This window comes from Medicago sativa, chromosome 4 (assembly GCF_051527215.1).
Source record: "Medicago sativa cultivar Bolivia chromosome 4, Bolivia_mono, whole genome shotgun sequence".
NCBI lineage: Eukaryota > Viridiplantae > Streptophyta > Magnoliopsida > Fabales > Fabaceae > Medicago > Medicago sativa.
This window is the reverse complement of record NC_140752.1, coordinates 18,958,395-18,976,303: the sequence shown is the minus strand read 5'-3', so window position 1 is coordinate 18,976,303 and position 17,909 is coordinate 18,958,395. Positions and strand designations below refer to the sequence as shown.

Genomic DNA, 17,909 nt, shown 5'->3' with positions numbered 1-17,909 from the left:
GGAAATTGTTAGCCCGACAACAGATTATTTTAGAAAATGCAGCGAGAAACCAATATGCAGCAGTCTTTCTTCTAACTACATCCGTTGAGCCATATTATTGGCTGCCATGTTATTAGCTGCCTAAGCACCATGACAATCAGATATGTCTTCAAATACATCATAATAATCATTAGAGGTTGTTGTATGGTTAGATGTTTCAATATCATTCTCTTGGATGAAACTTTCAATCCTAGACGCTTTGGTAGCCGGCTGACTCAAGTCTGAAAACTCATGGGCAACCAACTCTTCTTTTATATGTGGGAGTATGTTGCCCACAATCAAGGAAACACATTCCTCTTTTAGAAGTTGTATTGTGTTCTTACAACTCAAGACTGTTGAACTCTAATAAGGTATTAGTGTGCTTACTTTACATCTATCATAGTTTGCTAAAAGTTTGCAGACACTCTTGACCCACACTCTTGAATCTTTAAGCATTGCAAAGTTTTCTACAAGTTGATTTCTCTCGCTGTGACATCTCATCTCATCATAATAATCTTTAAATAGTCTGAAGGGAGTATTCAATAAATTCTTAAACTAGGTGACATTTGAATTTTTAGTTGAAAAAAAATAAATCATTCAATGAAATGATAAGTTTAGTGGGGCACATGCCCCAATGTGGCTTATCTAGATTCGTCATTGCCAAATACACATTTATAAGATAGTTTAAATATCTGAATAAAACATGAAATTGGTGGTCCTATATTCTTTTTTTGCAACAGAATTTACGGTTAAAAATGATTTTCTTTTTCAAAAGAGAAATGATATTTATATAATTATTTATACAATTATTTTGTGACAATTTTTAGATATTTCTCTATGTCATACTCACGTTATGCTTTTATTCTCTCTTTTAAATGGCATAAAGAATATAAAAATATTAATAGTAGATGCAGGTATAAAAATTTAAATTAAAGCTATTTGTTGCTTAAACTTTGTTGTTAAGTTGTGTAAAGTGAAGGGACATAATTTCTACTTCTACGTGGACTTGTTTCCCTTTCGTTCCTGCCAAAAAAATAAAAAATAGTATTCCAAATACTATGGAATCGATTGCCGCAACCTGTACATTAAAATCCAAGCATCTCATTCACGCGTGTAACACGCTTCACTTCATCACAAACAAAAAACCCACACATAAATAAATCCAACAAACGGTTTAGTCCGGTCCAATCAATCGGGTTCAATTTTCACGACAAAGTAAATTAAACCAAATTAATTATTAACTTTGTAATCCTTTTGATCATTATTAATTTGTTATAAATAAAAAAACACTTTTTAGATTCAATAAACAAAAAAAAAAATTTGGTTTTTTTTACTTAAAAAATTGACCATAGGTAGTAGAATGCTCTAAAATAATTTTCTACAATTATAAATATTTTATAAAAGTTATTATTGAATTTTACTCGTATTAATTCTTCAAAAGATATGTTAAGATTAAATTGATACCAAATAAATTTATAATATTATAAATATTTCAAAAAAGTCTTTGGATCTATCAAATTTTATTGACATTAATTTTTTGAAAGTATGTCAAACACTAAATTTATAACAAATGTAGTTAAATATATGGATCAAATTAATAAATTATTAAAATATAATTATCTAATTGATAGTACTTAATTAAATATAAAAAATCGTTTAATAAATTTAAACAATCTTTGAAAATATAATAAATATGCGAGAGAGACTAACTAAGTGGTTTACTCAATAAACCATCTAATCCGGTCGTTCCGGTTCGGTCCAATTAGTCCGGTTTGATTTTTACAACGGTACGATGGTATTGTATGATAAAGGGAAGCAGCAGATATAGTAATAGTAGTATATAAGCCACCTTCTTCACCAAACAAACTCCCCGAACGCGAAATTGATAATCACTTTCCCGCGCGCGTCGTACACGACGGAGGTAATTAATGGCGGAATTGCCGGAGCATCAACGGCGTTCTTCCTCCAGTTCATCTTCTTCGAGCAATCAATCGATCAGAGTTGAGCATGAAGTCAGTACCGGAAACGAAAGCACTGCCAATGAAATTGTGGATAGTACTGATGCTGTTTCTTCCATTGGAGTTTCTTCTGGTGAAAGTAGTTCTTCAAAATCAGGTTTCTACAATTCTCTCTCTCTTCCTCTCTCTCTCTCTCTCTCTCTCTCTCTTTCTATATATATATATATATATATATATATATATATATATATATATATATATATATATAGTTCATGCATATATATAGTTCAATTTTGTTATGTTGAATTTGTGAATGGTTCATTGATTTAGAGAAAGAGGCGTTGAATTTGAATAGAAAGTTGAAGTGTTTCTCGTTCTTACTTATTTTTTGGTTACTTTCTCGTTCTTACTTTGATATGGTTTTGTTTTTACTTTTTGGATTTATGCGTTTTATTTTTTGTTAATGAAATGACGTGAAAAAATATGGACCACAAGATAAGTTTATGCAAATGAGAGTATGAACCACGTCACAAATTATTGTAAATGTCTTTCAAATAAAATTATTGTAAATGTGCCACATGATAAGTTTATGGGAATGAGTTGTGGAGTATAGTACCACATGTCAAGCATTTTTTTGGAATTCTTACAAATTTGTAAAAATTAAATTGTCACAAATACTTTGCATATTTATAATAATGTTAAAGAATTTAATTAATTAGTAAAATTATTTTACTCATGATTTTCACTTTTTAATATGGTTGAAAACATGAGTTGTCGTATTTATTAATTCAAGTCGCAAGACATTAGATGCACATGTAGAATAATTTTAGACTGAAAAAGTGTATACAAATGCACCAATATTTGATTAGATTAATTTAGTAAAATTACCAATCTCTTTCTTTCGTTTACAATTTATAACATTTCCTTAGATAGAAAGATGAAGTTTTTTTTTTGAATGATAAATGTCAGTAGCTAGCTACTCAACCCCCTATAGAAAGAGGAGAAATGCTACCATCACACTCTCTAACACACTCCTATAACACACTCCAATAACATAAAGCCACGTCATCCATTTTCTTAACTCCTTTACCTGGTAACCGGATCTACAGGTGAAGAAAAATAACATTATTTTTTTTCTTTATTTCTTATGAATTCAATTGCTGGTTCGTCATCTCCAAGGGGTCATGAGCTGCAACCACAACCCATTTCTCTGGCAACATGTTTCTTTGCTGTGAGCTTTCCTGTTGATGGGGGAGTTAAATCAATTTTTATATATGGGTTCCATTCCTTTTTTATATATGGGTTCCATTCATCTCATAAAATAGATCTGGGTTATGGGTTACATATCAATTTAATTCATCTAATAAAATAGAATTGTGAAGGATCCATTTCCATTTCTCCCCATTCTGGTTCTCAATTTCAATACCCTCATTCTTCTCATGTTTTAATTCAATTTCGTTTTCAATCTCTAACAACAACCCCTCTTATCAATTTTTGGAATTGCAACCTAAAAGAAAAGATGAAAGTTGAGGATGATGACACGTTTCCATGGGTCTTCAATGAAGGAAACATCGTCATTGCTCTTCTTGAAAAGGGGTGTACAAGGGACAAAAATTGAAGCAAAACAGAAATGGGTCTTCTTAGTATAGTACCGTTGCTTTTGAAGGAGGAGGATATTGTTGATGTCTCTAGCACCACCACCACCATCGGCACAAAAGAAAGTCAGTGGAGGAAGATGGTGAACAAAAAAAAAATGTTTTTTTAAAAGTTAAAAGTATTTGTTGTTTGTACCGGTTGCAGGTTAAATGACTAAAAATAATGGGTGATGTGGCTATTTTTTATTGGAGTGTGTTAAAGAGTGTGTTAGGGAGTGTGACCCTAGAAAGAGTAAGTATATTGCACCAGGCGCAAACTAATGCGTCCGTATGTTTCATTATATATAGTTTCTTTTATGAAAAAATAGTAAATACATTGATAGTGTAAAATAGTTTTACTCCAACGTTCAATGAGCATCTTGTATTCCGCCACAAAGATAATTTGAAATTAGTTCTATGATATGACAAATTGATGATTTTTTATTGGATGACAGTGTTAAATATGCATGCCGGTTAAACTATTCCTTTTTTGTATAAAACTTATTTTCATTTAATTTGGTTGTCTCATATTAGGAAGAAAATTCTGGTAGTTGCCGGTGTATAAAAAATCGTAGAGTACCTCTCTTCTTATTAGGTTGTTTGGGCTGTGTGGAGTGGAGGATTGACTTGTTGGAGGATAGTACAAAAGTACAATAGTCAAACTATTAAGAGAGATTTTGTTGGTAAGTGATCTATGTTAAACTTAATTTTTGAATCAAATCATCCTCATTTGGAGTATCCAAACCCAGTATATATTATATAAACCTTCCATGTTAGATGAACTACCATCATTATCCTATCACCAACAATCGTCGATGTTATACTTAATGTTCTGATATCTAGCAGGAGGGAGCATAACTCCTTACAACCGAAGATAATATTCCGGAGAATAAATTATCAAAAGATAGAACACGGATATAAACTATGCAGCAGGGATGCGTAGTTAGCATTTTTTCACAAGTCAAAGCCATCCAGAACCTTTCACAATGTTTCCTCTTGCTTACCATGTTAAATCATGGAGTTCAGCAAGTTGGTGATCCTTACAAATGTCCAATTTAAGTGTCCATTACTAATATAAGAAAAGGCAAGACCATAAGAAAAATTTGCATGACCACCACAATGTTAAGAGGCACGCATTAGGCTGTGTCAGAAACAAACTGCAGAGACAGTAGCTCATCCAGCTATCACTTTAATATTTGTCTCACTTTCATTATCACGTATAAATATGTTCAATTATTATACAAGCATTTACTCATTTTAACATTATTATTTGCTTCAGTGGTATCATGGCATTTTGATCTTTTTTTATTTGATAAGTACCTAATTAATTTCATTAGTTGAGACATATGAAAAACCGATAGCAGAAACCGGAGGCAGAGACATATGAAAAACTCATTAGCTGAGAAAAGCTTGTCAATGTCTTTGTAGATCCAAAAGTGAAACCCTCTTAACTTAGTAAAATTGAATGTGCCATGTTCGTTTAGAATTTTAATACACTTCATCTCGTTTCTCTGAATATTATATTTGATACCACTGTTTTGTTCGATTTCATTGCTCATTTTTAGCTCTAACTATGATGGTTTTGTTTTCTGCCTGTATTTAGGCATTCCAAGAAAGGGGTTGCGCAAAATGACCACATTGCCCGTAAATATATCCCATGGCGATAAATTGGAGTCAAGTCCAAGTAAGTTTAAGTTAGAAAGATCTAAATCAGATCGGCAGAGATATCTAAGGCCTGAGGATGCAGCACAAATTTTTAATGACAAAATTTCTGTACAAGAAAAGGTATGCTATTGTCATCTATGATGTTTCTTATCTTTTTGTTTTCCCTTATGTCTGTGGAAACTTATCTATATGATGGCATTGATTCCCTAAAAGTGTTAAATATTTGTATGTACGTCCGTAATTTAAAATGTTCTGGTCCCCAAAAGAAATAAAAAAAATATCTTGTCATGTTTGGATGAGGAGATGTGGTTAGGAAAATGAGGGTTGGGAAGATTACAAGCATAAACCAACAAACTTAATCACAGGGATATTTTCTGAACAAATATAACTTAAATCTAATACATATTTGAACAGATTTCAAGTAAACCTCACCTGTTCTGAGGAGTTTCAGAAAAATGGGGGATTTTGATAAGGTACTAAATGCAGAAAAGTATGTAATGCTTGGTCCAGGGGTTAAGAAACCTATAATACTGAAATAATATAGGATAAAGAAATAAGAAACAGGTGGCATGCTGGTTTCAAAGAGTTAGTTGTGCTAGTGACATGTAGATATTCCTTTAGTGTCGAATAATATAGTTATCGATATTCTGTAGTTCATTCTCTGGGAATTCTGTTTTCAATTTTGCATTCAACCATCTAGGTTACTACCAGATTTTACGTAATACTTGATTTCCCTTATTATTACTTTATGAGCATTTTAAAGCAACACTATTTGGAAGACTTTGGAGGATTAACCAATGTACTAGTGATTTGTTTTAAAAATTATGGTAGCTAGCTTATACACGATCAACTTAAACCAAGAAATATGCATGGACAATGGAGCGTTTCAAGTGAGACCATGCTCCTCTCCTGTTAGTGGTAATAAATTTTTACCATTAAGCATATGTCAGTAGTTGAAATTAGAGTTAGGCACCTCACCCTTTCACTTTAAATCTTCTTTTGAATAATTTATTCTCTTAGAGGGTCACTTTAACTGTACTTCCTGCTATGGTCGGCTTTGCTACTTGACAACCTTCTTCTGATCAAACTTACCATTAAGGAATGGAAATATTTGATAGACATCTGATATCCATTCTACACGTTGAGAGAGAAAGGAATAGAGAGGGTGATATGATAGATATGATATGTTAGTGATGTGATGAGAAGAAAGAGATACAGAGAAAATGAGGCGGTTAATGGGTGTATGAAAATTAAAGGTGTATAAATTAAAAAAGAATGGAAGAAAAAAAAGAGAAGACTAAAAGTATTCCAAGGCTAAATCCATGTCATAATTTATTTATTTTCCCACTTAAAGTTTTATCAAAATTGGTACAAATGATGTGTTAATAGACATGATTTCTGATAATACATTATTGCATTATACGATCTGTGTAATTACCTTGCATTGTAGGTGAAGGATTTTGTTATATGATTATATTACACCATAACTTATTTTCTTTTCCTTTTTTTGTTTCTTCTGACCATCATCACCATCTTTTCCTTTTTTGTTTACAACTGTGCAGCTTAGATTGTTGAACAGAATAGCTACCGTAAAAGATGACGGAACTGTAGAATTTGATGTTCCCATAGATGTTGAACCTGAAGCTCTTGGTGCTGGATCCAGACATGTAAATAATGATATTGATGATTCACATGATGCAACAGACCTTGATCACATCCCTCCGTTGAATATAGTGATGCTGATTGTTGGTACACGAGGAGATGTACAACCATTTGTCGCAATAGGAAAACGCTTACAGGTATAGTAATGGTGGCATTTTATTATGTCCCAAATATCTCTTTTCCTCCTTCATCTGCTGCTAGTTGTTGGTTCATGGGAATGTGATGTATGGTTCTATGGTAACAATAAGCGAGTGATTTTATGCTTTGACATTTCCTTATGTATATGCTAGATTTAAAACCAATTATTAGTCTTTATTGTTTAAGAGTACTACATTGGTTGAGAGATGGCCTGAACAAGTGTTTATAAGTGTTAGGCTCAACCACGAATTCGAAGATTCATCACAAGTCATAACACTCTAAGCTTTGTGTGGATAGTTGGTCGTTGATACTAGCGATGCACTATCATAGCCTATATGACCAATCGGTAAATATATTGATCCTTGTTGCTTTTATTAGATCAAGGTGAGCCAGTACTACATCATTCGCATTTGAAGCCCAATTTGTCAATAGTTGAATTTTTGCATTTTAGATATAAAACAATTCATAACTCTTCATGTAATAACTTTATGCCTTTTGGAGAGTCGATCCTTGACAGTATATTTATAATTGTGTTCTTTTCTCTTTTGAAAAATGCTCCTACAAGCTTATAAACTAATGAAGCGAAAGAGACACTACAAACTTGTATTCTATTTTTTGGTAATGCTTTTAACTTGTCTCTGATATGTGTAGTTAGCTTGAAGCTTCCCATCTGCAGTTGATTTTTTATTGAATTAATACATTGTTTGATTTAGTTATCCTCTGACAAAAACATATCATATGAAGTACTAAGTTATGTTAATGTTAACAATTGTATTCAAACTATTATTGTATACAAAATTGAGGTCCTTATTCACATTCACGTGCAGGACTATGGTCATCGTGTTAGATTAGCAACTCATTCAAATTTTAAGGAGTTTGTTTTGACAGCTGGGTTGGAGTTTTATCCGTTAGGGGGCGATCCAAAAGTCCTTGCTGGCTGTATGTGCTATGTACCCAACTGCAGTTTTTTCTTCTGGTGTTTGATTGGCTTTAATGTATATTCTTAACCAATAATTTATTGAAAATAGTTGGGAACATGTCTTAAATCGCTTCAAAATGTGCTGTGTCATGGATAAACTGTTTACAAAGTTCAGATCATGAATATAACTGTCCTCCCTACAACTATGTATTATGATTTGACTGTGATTTTTTATGCTTGTGCAGATATGGTTAAAAATAAGGGCTTTCTGCCATCGGGACCCTCTGAGATACCTGTTCAGAGAAGTCAAATGAAAGAAATTATTAATTCTCTGCTTCCTGCTTGTAAAGAACCTGATATTGATTCGGGTGTCCGCTTTAAAGCTGATGCAATCATGGCCAATCCCACAGCATTAGGTATGCTTTCTTTTTACTTAAATTTTTTATAATACGGTTGGTTTAATTTGTGTATGTTTATTTAGTAACGATTTATGTGCAATCGAAAAGCCAATGCTACCGTGGCGTTGGGGCTGCTATATTCAAGTATTAAGGCTATTCAACACACACACACACTTCACACACAAATATTGGTATGTATGTACACTTATGTATATGTATATAGTGTGTGTATAGATACATATATATGTACTGATTTTTAATTTTTGGAGAAGAGTTGGTCAGAATAAAACTTCACTAACAAATAAAAGGATGAAATAAATACACACAAGGCATGCGCGCACAAACATACACACACAAAGATGAAATGTATAGGCAGAGTTAGTTGGAAAAATACTAGCCAATAAAAAAGACAAGAGATAAAGACAGAAAATTATTTCATCTGAATGAGATATTTTAGATCCTAAGCTAAAAAATATGTTGCAACTTCCCCACCCAAACATATCTTATGGGATTGGGATATTTAATTTCAAAATATATGGAGAATGTGTTATTTAACCTGTTTATATCTAGTAAATATCCTCTAAGCATCATATGATCCATATACAGAATTAATACAACCGTTGCCATCCCTTTAGTTAGCAGACAAGATTGATATGCTTGACAGATTAGATTCTTAGTCCTTGAATTTAACTCTATATATTATACGACACCCACACCCACACGTGCCCACACACGCATACGCACCCGCACACACGGAGAGTGAGAGAGGATCCACTGACACCAGGTGTAAGTTACATGACCTGCACCAAATCTCAATCGCTAAAATTAATAAATCATACAGTTCATATTAAATGAATAAAAAAACCCTAACGACATTATGGAGCTATCTAATAGCTTAAGAGTTTGCTCTATGTTGTTGTGCTTTTACTGTACTTCTATGCGTATCTAACACACCCTAAGGACATATGGAGTGTTAATCAATGAAATATGGGACAGAACCAATTCTGGTTATTGCTGAGATTGGGCCATATGCAATTTCAGTTTTGCTGTTACTTGCACAATGGTAAATTTAGGACAATCTATTATGTGATCAGTTGCTGTATAATAAAATAATTTAGGACAGAACCATTTTTGCGGGGAAGGTCGTTGTTTCAAGGTTGTGGTGTGTCCAGTAAGATACCATAGTTTTCCCCTATCATCTAGAGTCAATTTCATAAGCCGACCATTCAAATAAGTTCTTTACACTGGGATTGTGAATGATGAAAGTCCGGGTTGGTTTCCCTGAAAAGTGCTGCGATGGTCGTTGTTGTCTTGTCGACGGGTTTGGGGTTATTCTCCCTAACAGTTGCTAGATCAAAACACGAGCTTTGTTACCATATAGAGTTGGATAGGATATACTAACAGAGCTACTAGAACTTAGGAAACAAAATTACAAATAATCTAAGAAAATATTTGTACATGATAGAATATTTTCTCATTTCTGTATCTGAATTTTGGATTATTATTTCTGATAATGCTATCCTTCTTTCACTTTTCTTGCTGGCTATTCCTATTTTTCTACTTTTATGATGATATTGGAAGATACTACTTTGTAATGCATATCATTGTTTTTGCTGTTGACACTGTTATATACTTAAAACAGGGCATACCCATGTTGCAGAGGCCTTACAAATTCCAATTCATATTTTTTTCACAATGCCATGGTCGTAAGTTTCATCTTGGTGATACCATCGTAGTTTTTCATATTTTCCTTTAGTCTTTCGTTACTAATTTTTCTTTTGGTTCTTTTAAAATTGGTTATTTCTTATAGTTCCCCTTGTGAATAAAGTTCATTGTATGCATTTTATCTTTTTCACCCAGGCCAACGGCTGACTTTCCACATCCTTTGTCTCGTATAAAGCAACAAGCTGGTTATAGGGTCGGTTCATTAATTAAATCTGGTTCTTATCATCCACCTAATTTGTTGCAACCATCTTTGATTTAATATTGATCATTCATAACTCTTCAGGTTTCATATCAAATTGTCGACTTGTTAATTTGGCTTGGAATGCGAGATATGATTAATGATCTTAGGAAGAAAAAGTTGAAGCTACGACCAGTCACATATTTAAGTGGCTCACAAGGTTTTGAAACTGACATTCCTCATGCATATATGTGGAGTCCTCATCTTGTTCCTAAACCAAAAGGTGGTTACTTTGATCCTAATGTTCATACTTTGTATTTGTAGTCATTGATACATTAAGTTCACTCATTGCTGTTTTTATAATTTTGGGAGTGACGTCCCTTGATTTTTATAATATGTGCTTTGTGCTTTCATGACCATCACTATTTTTAAGTGGTCTTTGTGACTAATGAAAATAGTGCTTAATAAATTATTTATATCTATTGGAAAGTAGCATATATTTAGGAGAATACTTTCTATTATGTTCTATCTGTATAGTTAGTTTCCTTGGTATCTTAGTTTCATCTTTTATGCAGATCTTGTGTGCATACCCTTATTTGTGTTTACAACTTATAAGGCTTGAACAACCTTCACCTTATACACTGGTTTTGTTGACTTGAGTTATACTCAAAATCTAAGTTGATATTGGAGTCTATCCTCAATTTGTATTGGGTCAATCTCATGTTAATCATTCCCCGTGGCATATAAAGATTGGCGCTACCCACATTTCTCCTTGCTTAAGAGGTTCAGTCTTGAGTGTGAGGGTGTGTGTTGCAGTACTCATAAACTTATGTTCAGACCTCATCTCATGAACTTATGTTTAGAGGTTTGTTGGTTCTGATTTCGAGCCAACCTGGTTGTTGTGTTTTGCATCTGTTGTGCATATCTGCCACTACACATTTATCATTGTTGTTTGTATTTGTTGTCTGGCTGACATGTTTCAACTTCGGTCACGTTGGCTTTTGCATATCTCACTCTATGGGATCATGACTTTTTGGTTCGGGCATGTTTGATCATGTAGTTGGTAATCTTTCTCTTATGGGTAACTTGTCGCCTCCTAAAATACATAACAAGCTTCACCTTTGCCATCTCTATCCTTAGATTACATGCTATTTGTACCTGAGTGCCCCTTTGATTTGATTTCAATCAGTAAACTTACTTATTCCCTCAATTGTTCCATACATTTACTTATGACTCTTTCTTTATACAAGACCAAAGTACAGCAAAGACAGTTTGAACAGGCTCTGAATCACATGGTTTTGTATCACCTTCAGTCTCCTTCATCAACTGTAATCACGATTCATCGCCGTTTGGGTCATCCAAATATGGGTAAGTCAAAAGTGTTTGTTCCTCAACTGTCACATTTAATATCTCTTGATTGTGAGTCGTGTTAGATTGGCAAATATGCTCATGCCTTATCAAATATGGGACTCTTAACACACTCCAATCACGCCTATGACTGGACATCCGGAGCGTCATACGAGTGGCCTGATGGTGGTGCATAGATATCACATGGCCCAACGGATCATGTATAGGCTCTGATACCTTAGAATTTGGGTTGGCCTAATTCAACCCTTCAAAACCAACTTGTAAGGTGAGTGTTGATTATTCTCAAGGGGTGTATGACCTTGTTTGCAAGTAACAAAAATCATTGTATGGTCTAAATCAATCACCTCGAGCTTAGTTCGGAAAATTCTATAAGGTTATTCAACAGTTTGGTATGATTCATGGTGAAACATGTCATTTTGTATTCTTTAAATGTTCATATTTGAACAAAGTCATTTAGCTTGTAATATATGTAGATGACATTGTTATTATCGGTAATGATCAAGAAGGCATTAAAGACCTAAAGCAGCATTTATTCAGCCACTTTCAAACAAAAGATATAGGTCGATTGCGTTATTTTCTAGGGATTGTAGCTCAGCCCCAAGAAGGCATTGCTATTTTTCAGGGAAAATATGTTCTCGATATCTTTGAAGAGACAGGATACTTGAGTGTAAACTAGTTGATACTCCTATGGACCCCAATGTGAAGCTTTTAAGGAGAGCCGTATCCTGACCCAAGGCACATACAGGAGGTTGATTGGGAAGCTGAATTATCTCACTATGACTAGACCAGATATTTCGTTTGATGGTAGTGTTGTGAGTCAATTTCTGAACTCACCTTGTGATAGCCATTGGAATGTCGTGGTGGTTAGGATCTTGAGGTATGTAAAGGGTCACTTGAAAAAAGGACCTGCTTATTCAGACAGAGGCCATATCAATACTGTTGGATATTCATATGCATATTGGGCAAGTGATGTGAATGTAAGAAGATCTACTTCAGGTTATTGCTTTCTAATAGAAGATCTGTTGTAAGTGGTATGAAGTCTAGCATAGGTCCTGTGCAACTTGTTTGTGATGACCAATCAACATTGCATCTTTCCTCAAACCCAATTTTTCATGAGAGGATTAAATTTATTGAAGTTTGAGTGTCATTTCATTAGATAAAACTTCCTTTCAAACACCATCAACAATCCCTCCATGAGTTCCAACAATCAGCTGACCAATTACAGTAGTATCATTGCTGTAAAGAATGTATTTTTACTATTATTAATAGTAATTTTTATTATTAGTAGTAATTTGTATTCAGATCAGTAGTTCATTAGTCAGACCCGTAAAATTAGAAAAGCTTATATGAACACATAAGTGGTTTTACATTATTCATAACTTGAAATATATTATTCAGTTTTCACAATCACTAATCTCTATGAGGACCTCATATCAATTATATATTTAACAAGGTGCATATAATGCATATACCTCAACTTGGGTGCAATGTTTATTATTGTAGTTATTCATTCCCTTCATTAGTTATTAATTTTGCAAGGGATTCTCTCTTGTATATAAATGTGCAATCTCTTGTATATTTTCAAAAAAATTACTCAGGTCATTCTACTAAGTATTAAATATATTTTTTTTTTATTTGCAGATTGGGGACCGAAAATTGATGTAGTAGGATTTTGCTTTCTTGATCTAGCATCAAACTACGAACCTCCCGAGTCCCTTGTAAAATGGCTTGAAGATGGTGACAGGCCGATTTACGTTGGGTTTGGTAGCCTGGTGAGTGTATTTATTTGCATCATGTATGTATCTTATCCACATGATTTCTATGTGTTAATGATAGCTTGGCATTTTAATGATCACTTTTGCAAGTCATTCTTTGTATAGCTTAACTCATTCTCTAAATTGTGGGAAACTTGTCATGAATGATTATATTTGGAAATTCATAGCACCTTCTTAGTCGGAGTCTTTCGCCTTGACTGTGGTTGAATAAGACTAATTCTAGTTATTTGATGCAGACTTAAAACAGCCTACTTTTCACTGTTAATTTGCTAATTGCTTGTGCAAGTCTGTTTGCTGTTTGTGGGCTATCTTGGGTTTATCCTAACTACCTGGAAACTTTTCTGTAAATAAGATTTATAGGGTTTTGAAAGAAAGAGGTTAAGATTCTGTGAAAATGTGCTATGTTCACAATTTTGCGGTCCTTTTTGTTGAAGGAGAATGCTTGGATTTGTCTCTCAAAGGATATTTCTTTTATGTGCATGTAAAATTGGGATGTGCAACTGTAGTTTTCGTGACTTAGTTTGATGGTTCTTAGGAATTCTCTCTTTTTGTAGTTTTCTTTTCAAAGATATCCTCTCCTTGCTTCGTATATGTCTTGCACAGTTTCTTTTCCTTTATAACAAATAATTTTTCTATACTTTTACATCTCATGGCTTCCTCTCACAGCCCCACCCTCACCCTCCTCCCCCTCTTTATATATACTTATCTCATTTCCGTTACAGCCTGTTCAAGATCCAAAAGCGATGACAGAAATAATTGTTGAAGCACTGGAAACCACGGGACAGAGGGGCATCATCAGTAAAGGATGGGGAGGTCTTGGGGACTGTAAGGATACTGCTTATTCATGCATACATTTGAGCTCTTTATTAGTTTTTTGTTTCTTTAACAATTTGTTTTCCCAGTGACAGAACCAAAGGACTCTATATACTTGTTGGATAACGTTCCCCACGATTGGCTATTTTTACACTGCAAAGCAGTGGTAAGATCATTAATTTCAATACTCTTAATTCAGCAATTTTTTAAAGGTTAAAATCACATTTGAAGATAACAACAATATCATTATTCTATCGAAGTTCTAAATTCTTCCTACTTAAGTTTTTTTACCCAATTATTTAACACTGCAAATTCTTATTTTTTTTCATGCATTTTTTGTAGGTGCATCATGGAGGAGCAGGAACAACAGCTGCGGGACTGAAAGCTGCAGTAAGAAACAATACCTTCTTGAATCCCTAGTAAATTTGATATCATTTGGTTTTATTTTTAATAACTTGTATTTTTATGTGGCAGTGTCCAACGACCATAGTTCCTTTTTTTGGCGATCAACCCTTTTGGGGTGAGAGAGTACATGATAGAGGAGTCGGCCCTCTACCTATCCCAATTGACGTGTTTTCACTTCCTAAGTTGATTGCTGCCATAAATTTTATGCTAGATCCAAAGGTAAAGAAAAATTTAACTTCCTTAAACCTTTATGCATATCACCCAAATGAAAGGAGCTTTCTTCTTTCATAAGTAGATGCTTAGGATAAATTCCATGCGATGTGACCGTTGATTTGCAAATTATTAATGCATGTTATTAAATAAATGAAGTGTTCCCCTATATACAAGAAGCTTATGAGAAAAAACTCCGAAGTTCGAACTACTTAATTTAATCTCATCTATTAATTGATGATCCAAAACAAATACATGTGCAAGCTGTATCTATTCTATAGGCATTAGGCAATAGTAGCTGAGTAAGAGGCTGGCGGGGAAGCTTTAAGTTGAATATACTCGATGTAGTCTTTCTCCTTGGCCATGGAGTAAATCACCAACAAAATTACTTTAACCACCTAATGTAGCTGCTCCCTGGTGTCACTTTACCTTTCTATCTCACAGTAGAGTTTCTACAAAGACACTTTTTTTCGGGTGTTACTGTGTCACAAACTTGTTGAAGCTGTGATAATTGGACTATTAATTATACGAGATTAATTAAAATTGAATTCTATGTTCAAAACTTATTGTTTGGTTTACATTTGTTGGATGGGTGAAGGCAAGTCTTGGCGCAACGGTAAGCTTGTGTACATCTGTTCTGGTTGGGTGCGCTCTGAATGAAGATAACTATTACATTTAATTTCTCCTTATATTTATAGGTAAAGGAGCATGCAATCGAACTTGCCAAAGCTATGGAAAATGAGGATGGGGTAACTGGAGCTGTGAAAGCATTTTTTAAGCAGCTTCCTAAAAATAAACCTGAGCCTAATACAGAGCCATCTTCATCTAGTTGTTTCTCATATATAGCTAGATGTTTTGGTTATTCCTGATCCAGTGCAAGCTGGTTAGACCCCACCGTTTCTCAATCCATATGCACATCCCATTTATATATGTTACTGCATGCTTCTATTTTCGTGCTCTTCTTGTCTCACTGTCATGTGATTGCAAGTTTCCATGCATGCTTCTATTTAACTTCAGCTTCAATATGTGTGTAAATTTTCTGTTGTCTGTAATCGATTCCCTTGGTACCTGTGTAATGGTTTTGTTCTTTTCTGTTTTGCACTAAACAAATATATCATTTTTTCACCATGACCAAATACATGTGGTCTAATTTTTTTTTATTAGAATTAAGTGTATGCTGAGTTGGTTTTGGTTCTGTGATGTTGTGTTAGGTTTAAAAAAATCAAGTCACATTACTGATGATTTAAAAATATCTTATATATTATTACTTGTTGTATAAAATAGCATATCACTTGGATGAACTATCCAATATAATATAATTCACCACTGGTTTAGATCAAGGTATTCAAATTGGACTGGACTGACTAGTTTGATTGAACCGACCGAGAATTAACCTGCTATCTGGTCCACAGGACGCAGAGAAATCGTAGAAAGAACCGTAACTGACTCAAAAATCATAAAATCTCAAAATGGATGGATAGTTCGGCAAGTTTTAATGGTTTGCATTGCTCCTTCGTGTTGTGTATGTACTTGTATGTTTTATACCAAAGTTGAAGGAGCATATGCGGTATTGTGTAGAACGTAGGAAGTTAATAAACGTGCCGAAGTCAAAGCTCTGGTTTTTGAATTCAAAACAAGGACTGATGATGGAAAATATAATCAAGGTATTTCATTGAATTATATCACAGCCTCCATGACCAAGAGGTCTAAACCCTAGTTCATTAATCAAGTTAATAAACTTTAGTGTTGTTCATCCTCAATGAGCTACGCGAAAGAGTGTCAATACTAAATACCATATTTTCGATTTACTGTAATGTAAACTTAAAAAATTCCAAACTCAAAAAACGATGGTAAGTGGTAACCAGGAGAAATATGCAGCAAGGATTCTTGATTTTCTGAGCTCAAAGAGATCTGGTAAAAGAGAGAGATTCATTGAATGCATATATATTGCAATCTAAAGGTGATTTAAGAGATCTTATTTTCACGAAACTAGTACACATCATGATAGAATATAATATTTGGTTGTAATTTGTTATATTAGTTTCCTGTAAATGTTGTATCATAATTAGATAGCTGACCTAACATTACACATCGATTTTTTTTAAGGACTAACATTACACATCGATGTATATATATTCTGTTGACCTAACATGAAGGAGGATAGAGGCTCTTGAATTGAGTTCCCAACATCATGGAGAGAGCTCTTAAGTATAGTTGAGATAATGCCAATAAAAGAACCAATGTAAGGGTATGAGCCATTGCTGTTGCAATTTCACACTAAAATCAAATAAGAAATGGCTTAATATTTAGTATATTGTTCTTTGTCGACAAAAATAAAAGAGATATTGAATTTAGTACAATGATTTAAATGAGACTTAGGAACTGTTATATTTGACGGAAAGGAAATACTAGTCTGGGTGATATTAGAGGCAAGAGTAAAAAATGATTGCTCAATGCTCATCCCTCCTAAAAATGTCTCAGTTTACCTGAATTGCGCTTCTGGTCCTCTATTTTGACAAATTTGAGCATATAAAGAGCGAAGATTAACAATCATCAAGTAATTTTTTTGGTTGTTGTCAAAATTAAGATTATTAAGCGTGTAATAGAGTTGTTATTACACGCTTGATATCATAACACACAATACTCTCCCTGGTTTCAAACATAAGTAAAGATTCATTTTTCCGATTCATTAAATAAATAATGTATCTAGTTTTTTTTTTTAGGAAATAAATAATGTATCTAGTTCTAGTTTATAATATAGATCATATATATTAATTATTCAATACAGTAAAAAAATCTTTGTTTGTATTTAAGTTTGGAGCGAGTACTTAAGGAAAAAAAATACACAATTAAGGTTAGTTAAATAAGTAAATAACTTAATGGGACAATGGCCATATACTTATTTCATACTTTATATTGACACACACACACACACACACACACACAGAGAGAGAGAGAGAGAGAGAGAGAGAGAGAGAGAGAGAGAGAGAGAGAGAGAGAGAGAGAGAGAGAGAGAGAGAGAGAGAGAGAGAGAGAGAGAAAT

At 33.7% G+C, this 17,909-nt stretch overlaps 1 protein-coding gene across 3 annotated transcripts; it reads left to right on the top strand.

Moving 5' to 3' along the window:
* The first annotated feature begins 1,856 nt into the window (after positions 1 to 1,856).
* LOC146926957 (sterol 3-beta-glucosyltransferase UGT80A2-like) lies at positions 1,857 to 16,016 on the top strand. 3 transcript variants are annotated; one of them, XM_085700392.1, is made up of 14 exons: positions 1,857 to 2,133; positions 5,214 to 5,395; positions 6,838 to 7,074; positions 7,903 to 8,014; positions 8,240 to 8,410; positions 10,035 to 10,095; positions 10,253 to 10,310; positions 10,401 to 10,578; positions 13,305 to 13,435; positions 14,161 to 14,263; positions 14,341 to 14,417; positions 14,594 to 14,641; positions 14,726 to 14,875; positions 15,565 to 16,016. In XM_085700392.1, exons 1-14 carry the CDS (start codon positions 1,947 to 1,949, stop codon positions 15,733 to 15,735), a joined length of 1,866 nt encoding a protein of 621 aa, XP_085556518.1. In that variant the 5' UTR covers positions 1,857 to 1,946; the 3' UTR covers positions 15,736 to 16,016. The 3 variants fall into 3 exon arrangements, with proteins under 3 accessions (XP_085556518.1, XP_085556517.1, XP_085556519.1); XM_085700391.1 differs by having other exon boundaries at positions 10,035 to 10,098; XM_085700393.1 differs by lacking the exon at positions 1,857 to 2,133 and adding an exon at positions 4,138 to 4,293 and having other exon boundaries at positions 10,035 to 10,098.
* Positions 16,017 to 17,909: the final 1,893 nt, after the last annotated feature.

What these genes read in the sequence shown, in the direction of transcription:
- LOC146926957 (XM_085700391.1), top strand. Translation starts at nt 1,947, where the DNA reads ATGGCGGAATTGCCGGAGCATCAACGGCGTTCTTCCTCCAGTTCATCT. An exon ending in GGCCAATCCCACAGCATTAG is followed by an intron (nt 8,411 to 10,034) that starts GTATGCTTTCTT and finishes TACTTAAAACAG; the next exon opens with GGCATACCCATGTTGCAGAG. An exon ending in ATGGGGAGGTCTTGGGGACT is followed by an intron (nt 14,264 to 14,340) that starts GTAAGGATACTG and finishes TTGTTTTCCCAG; the next exon opens with TGACAGAACCAAAGGACTCT.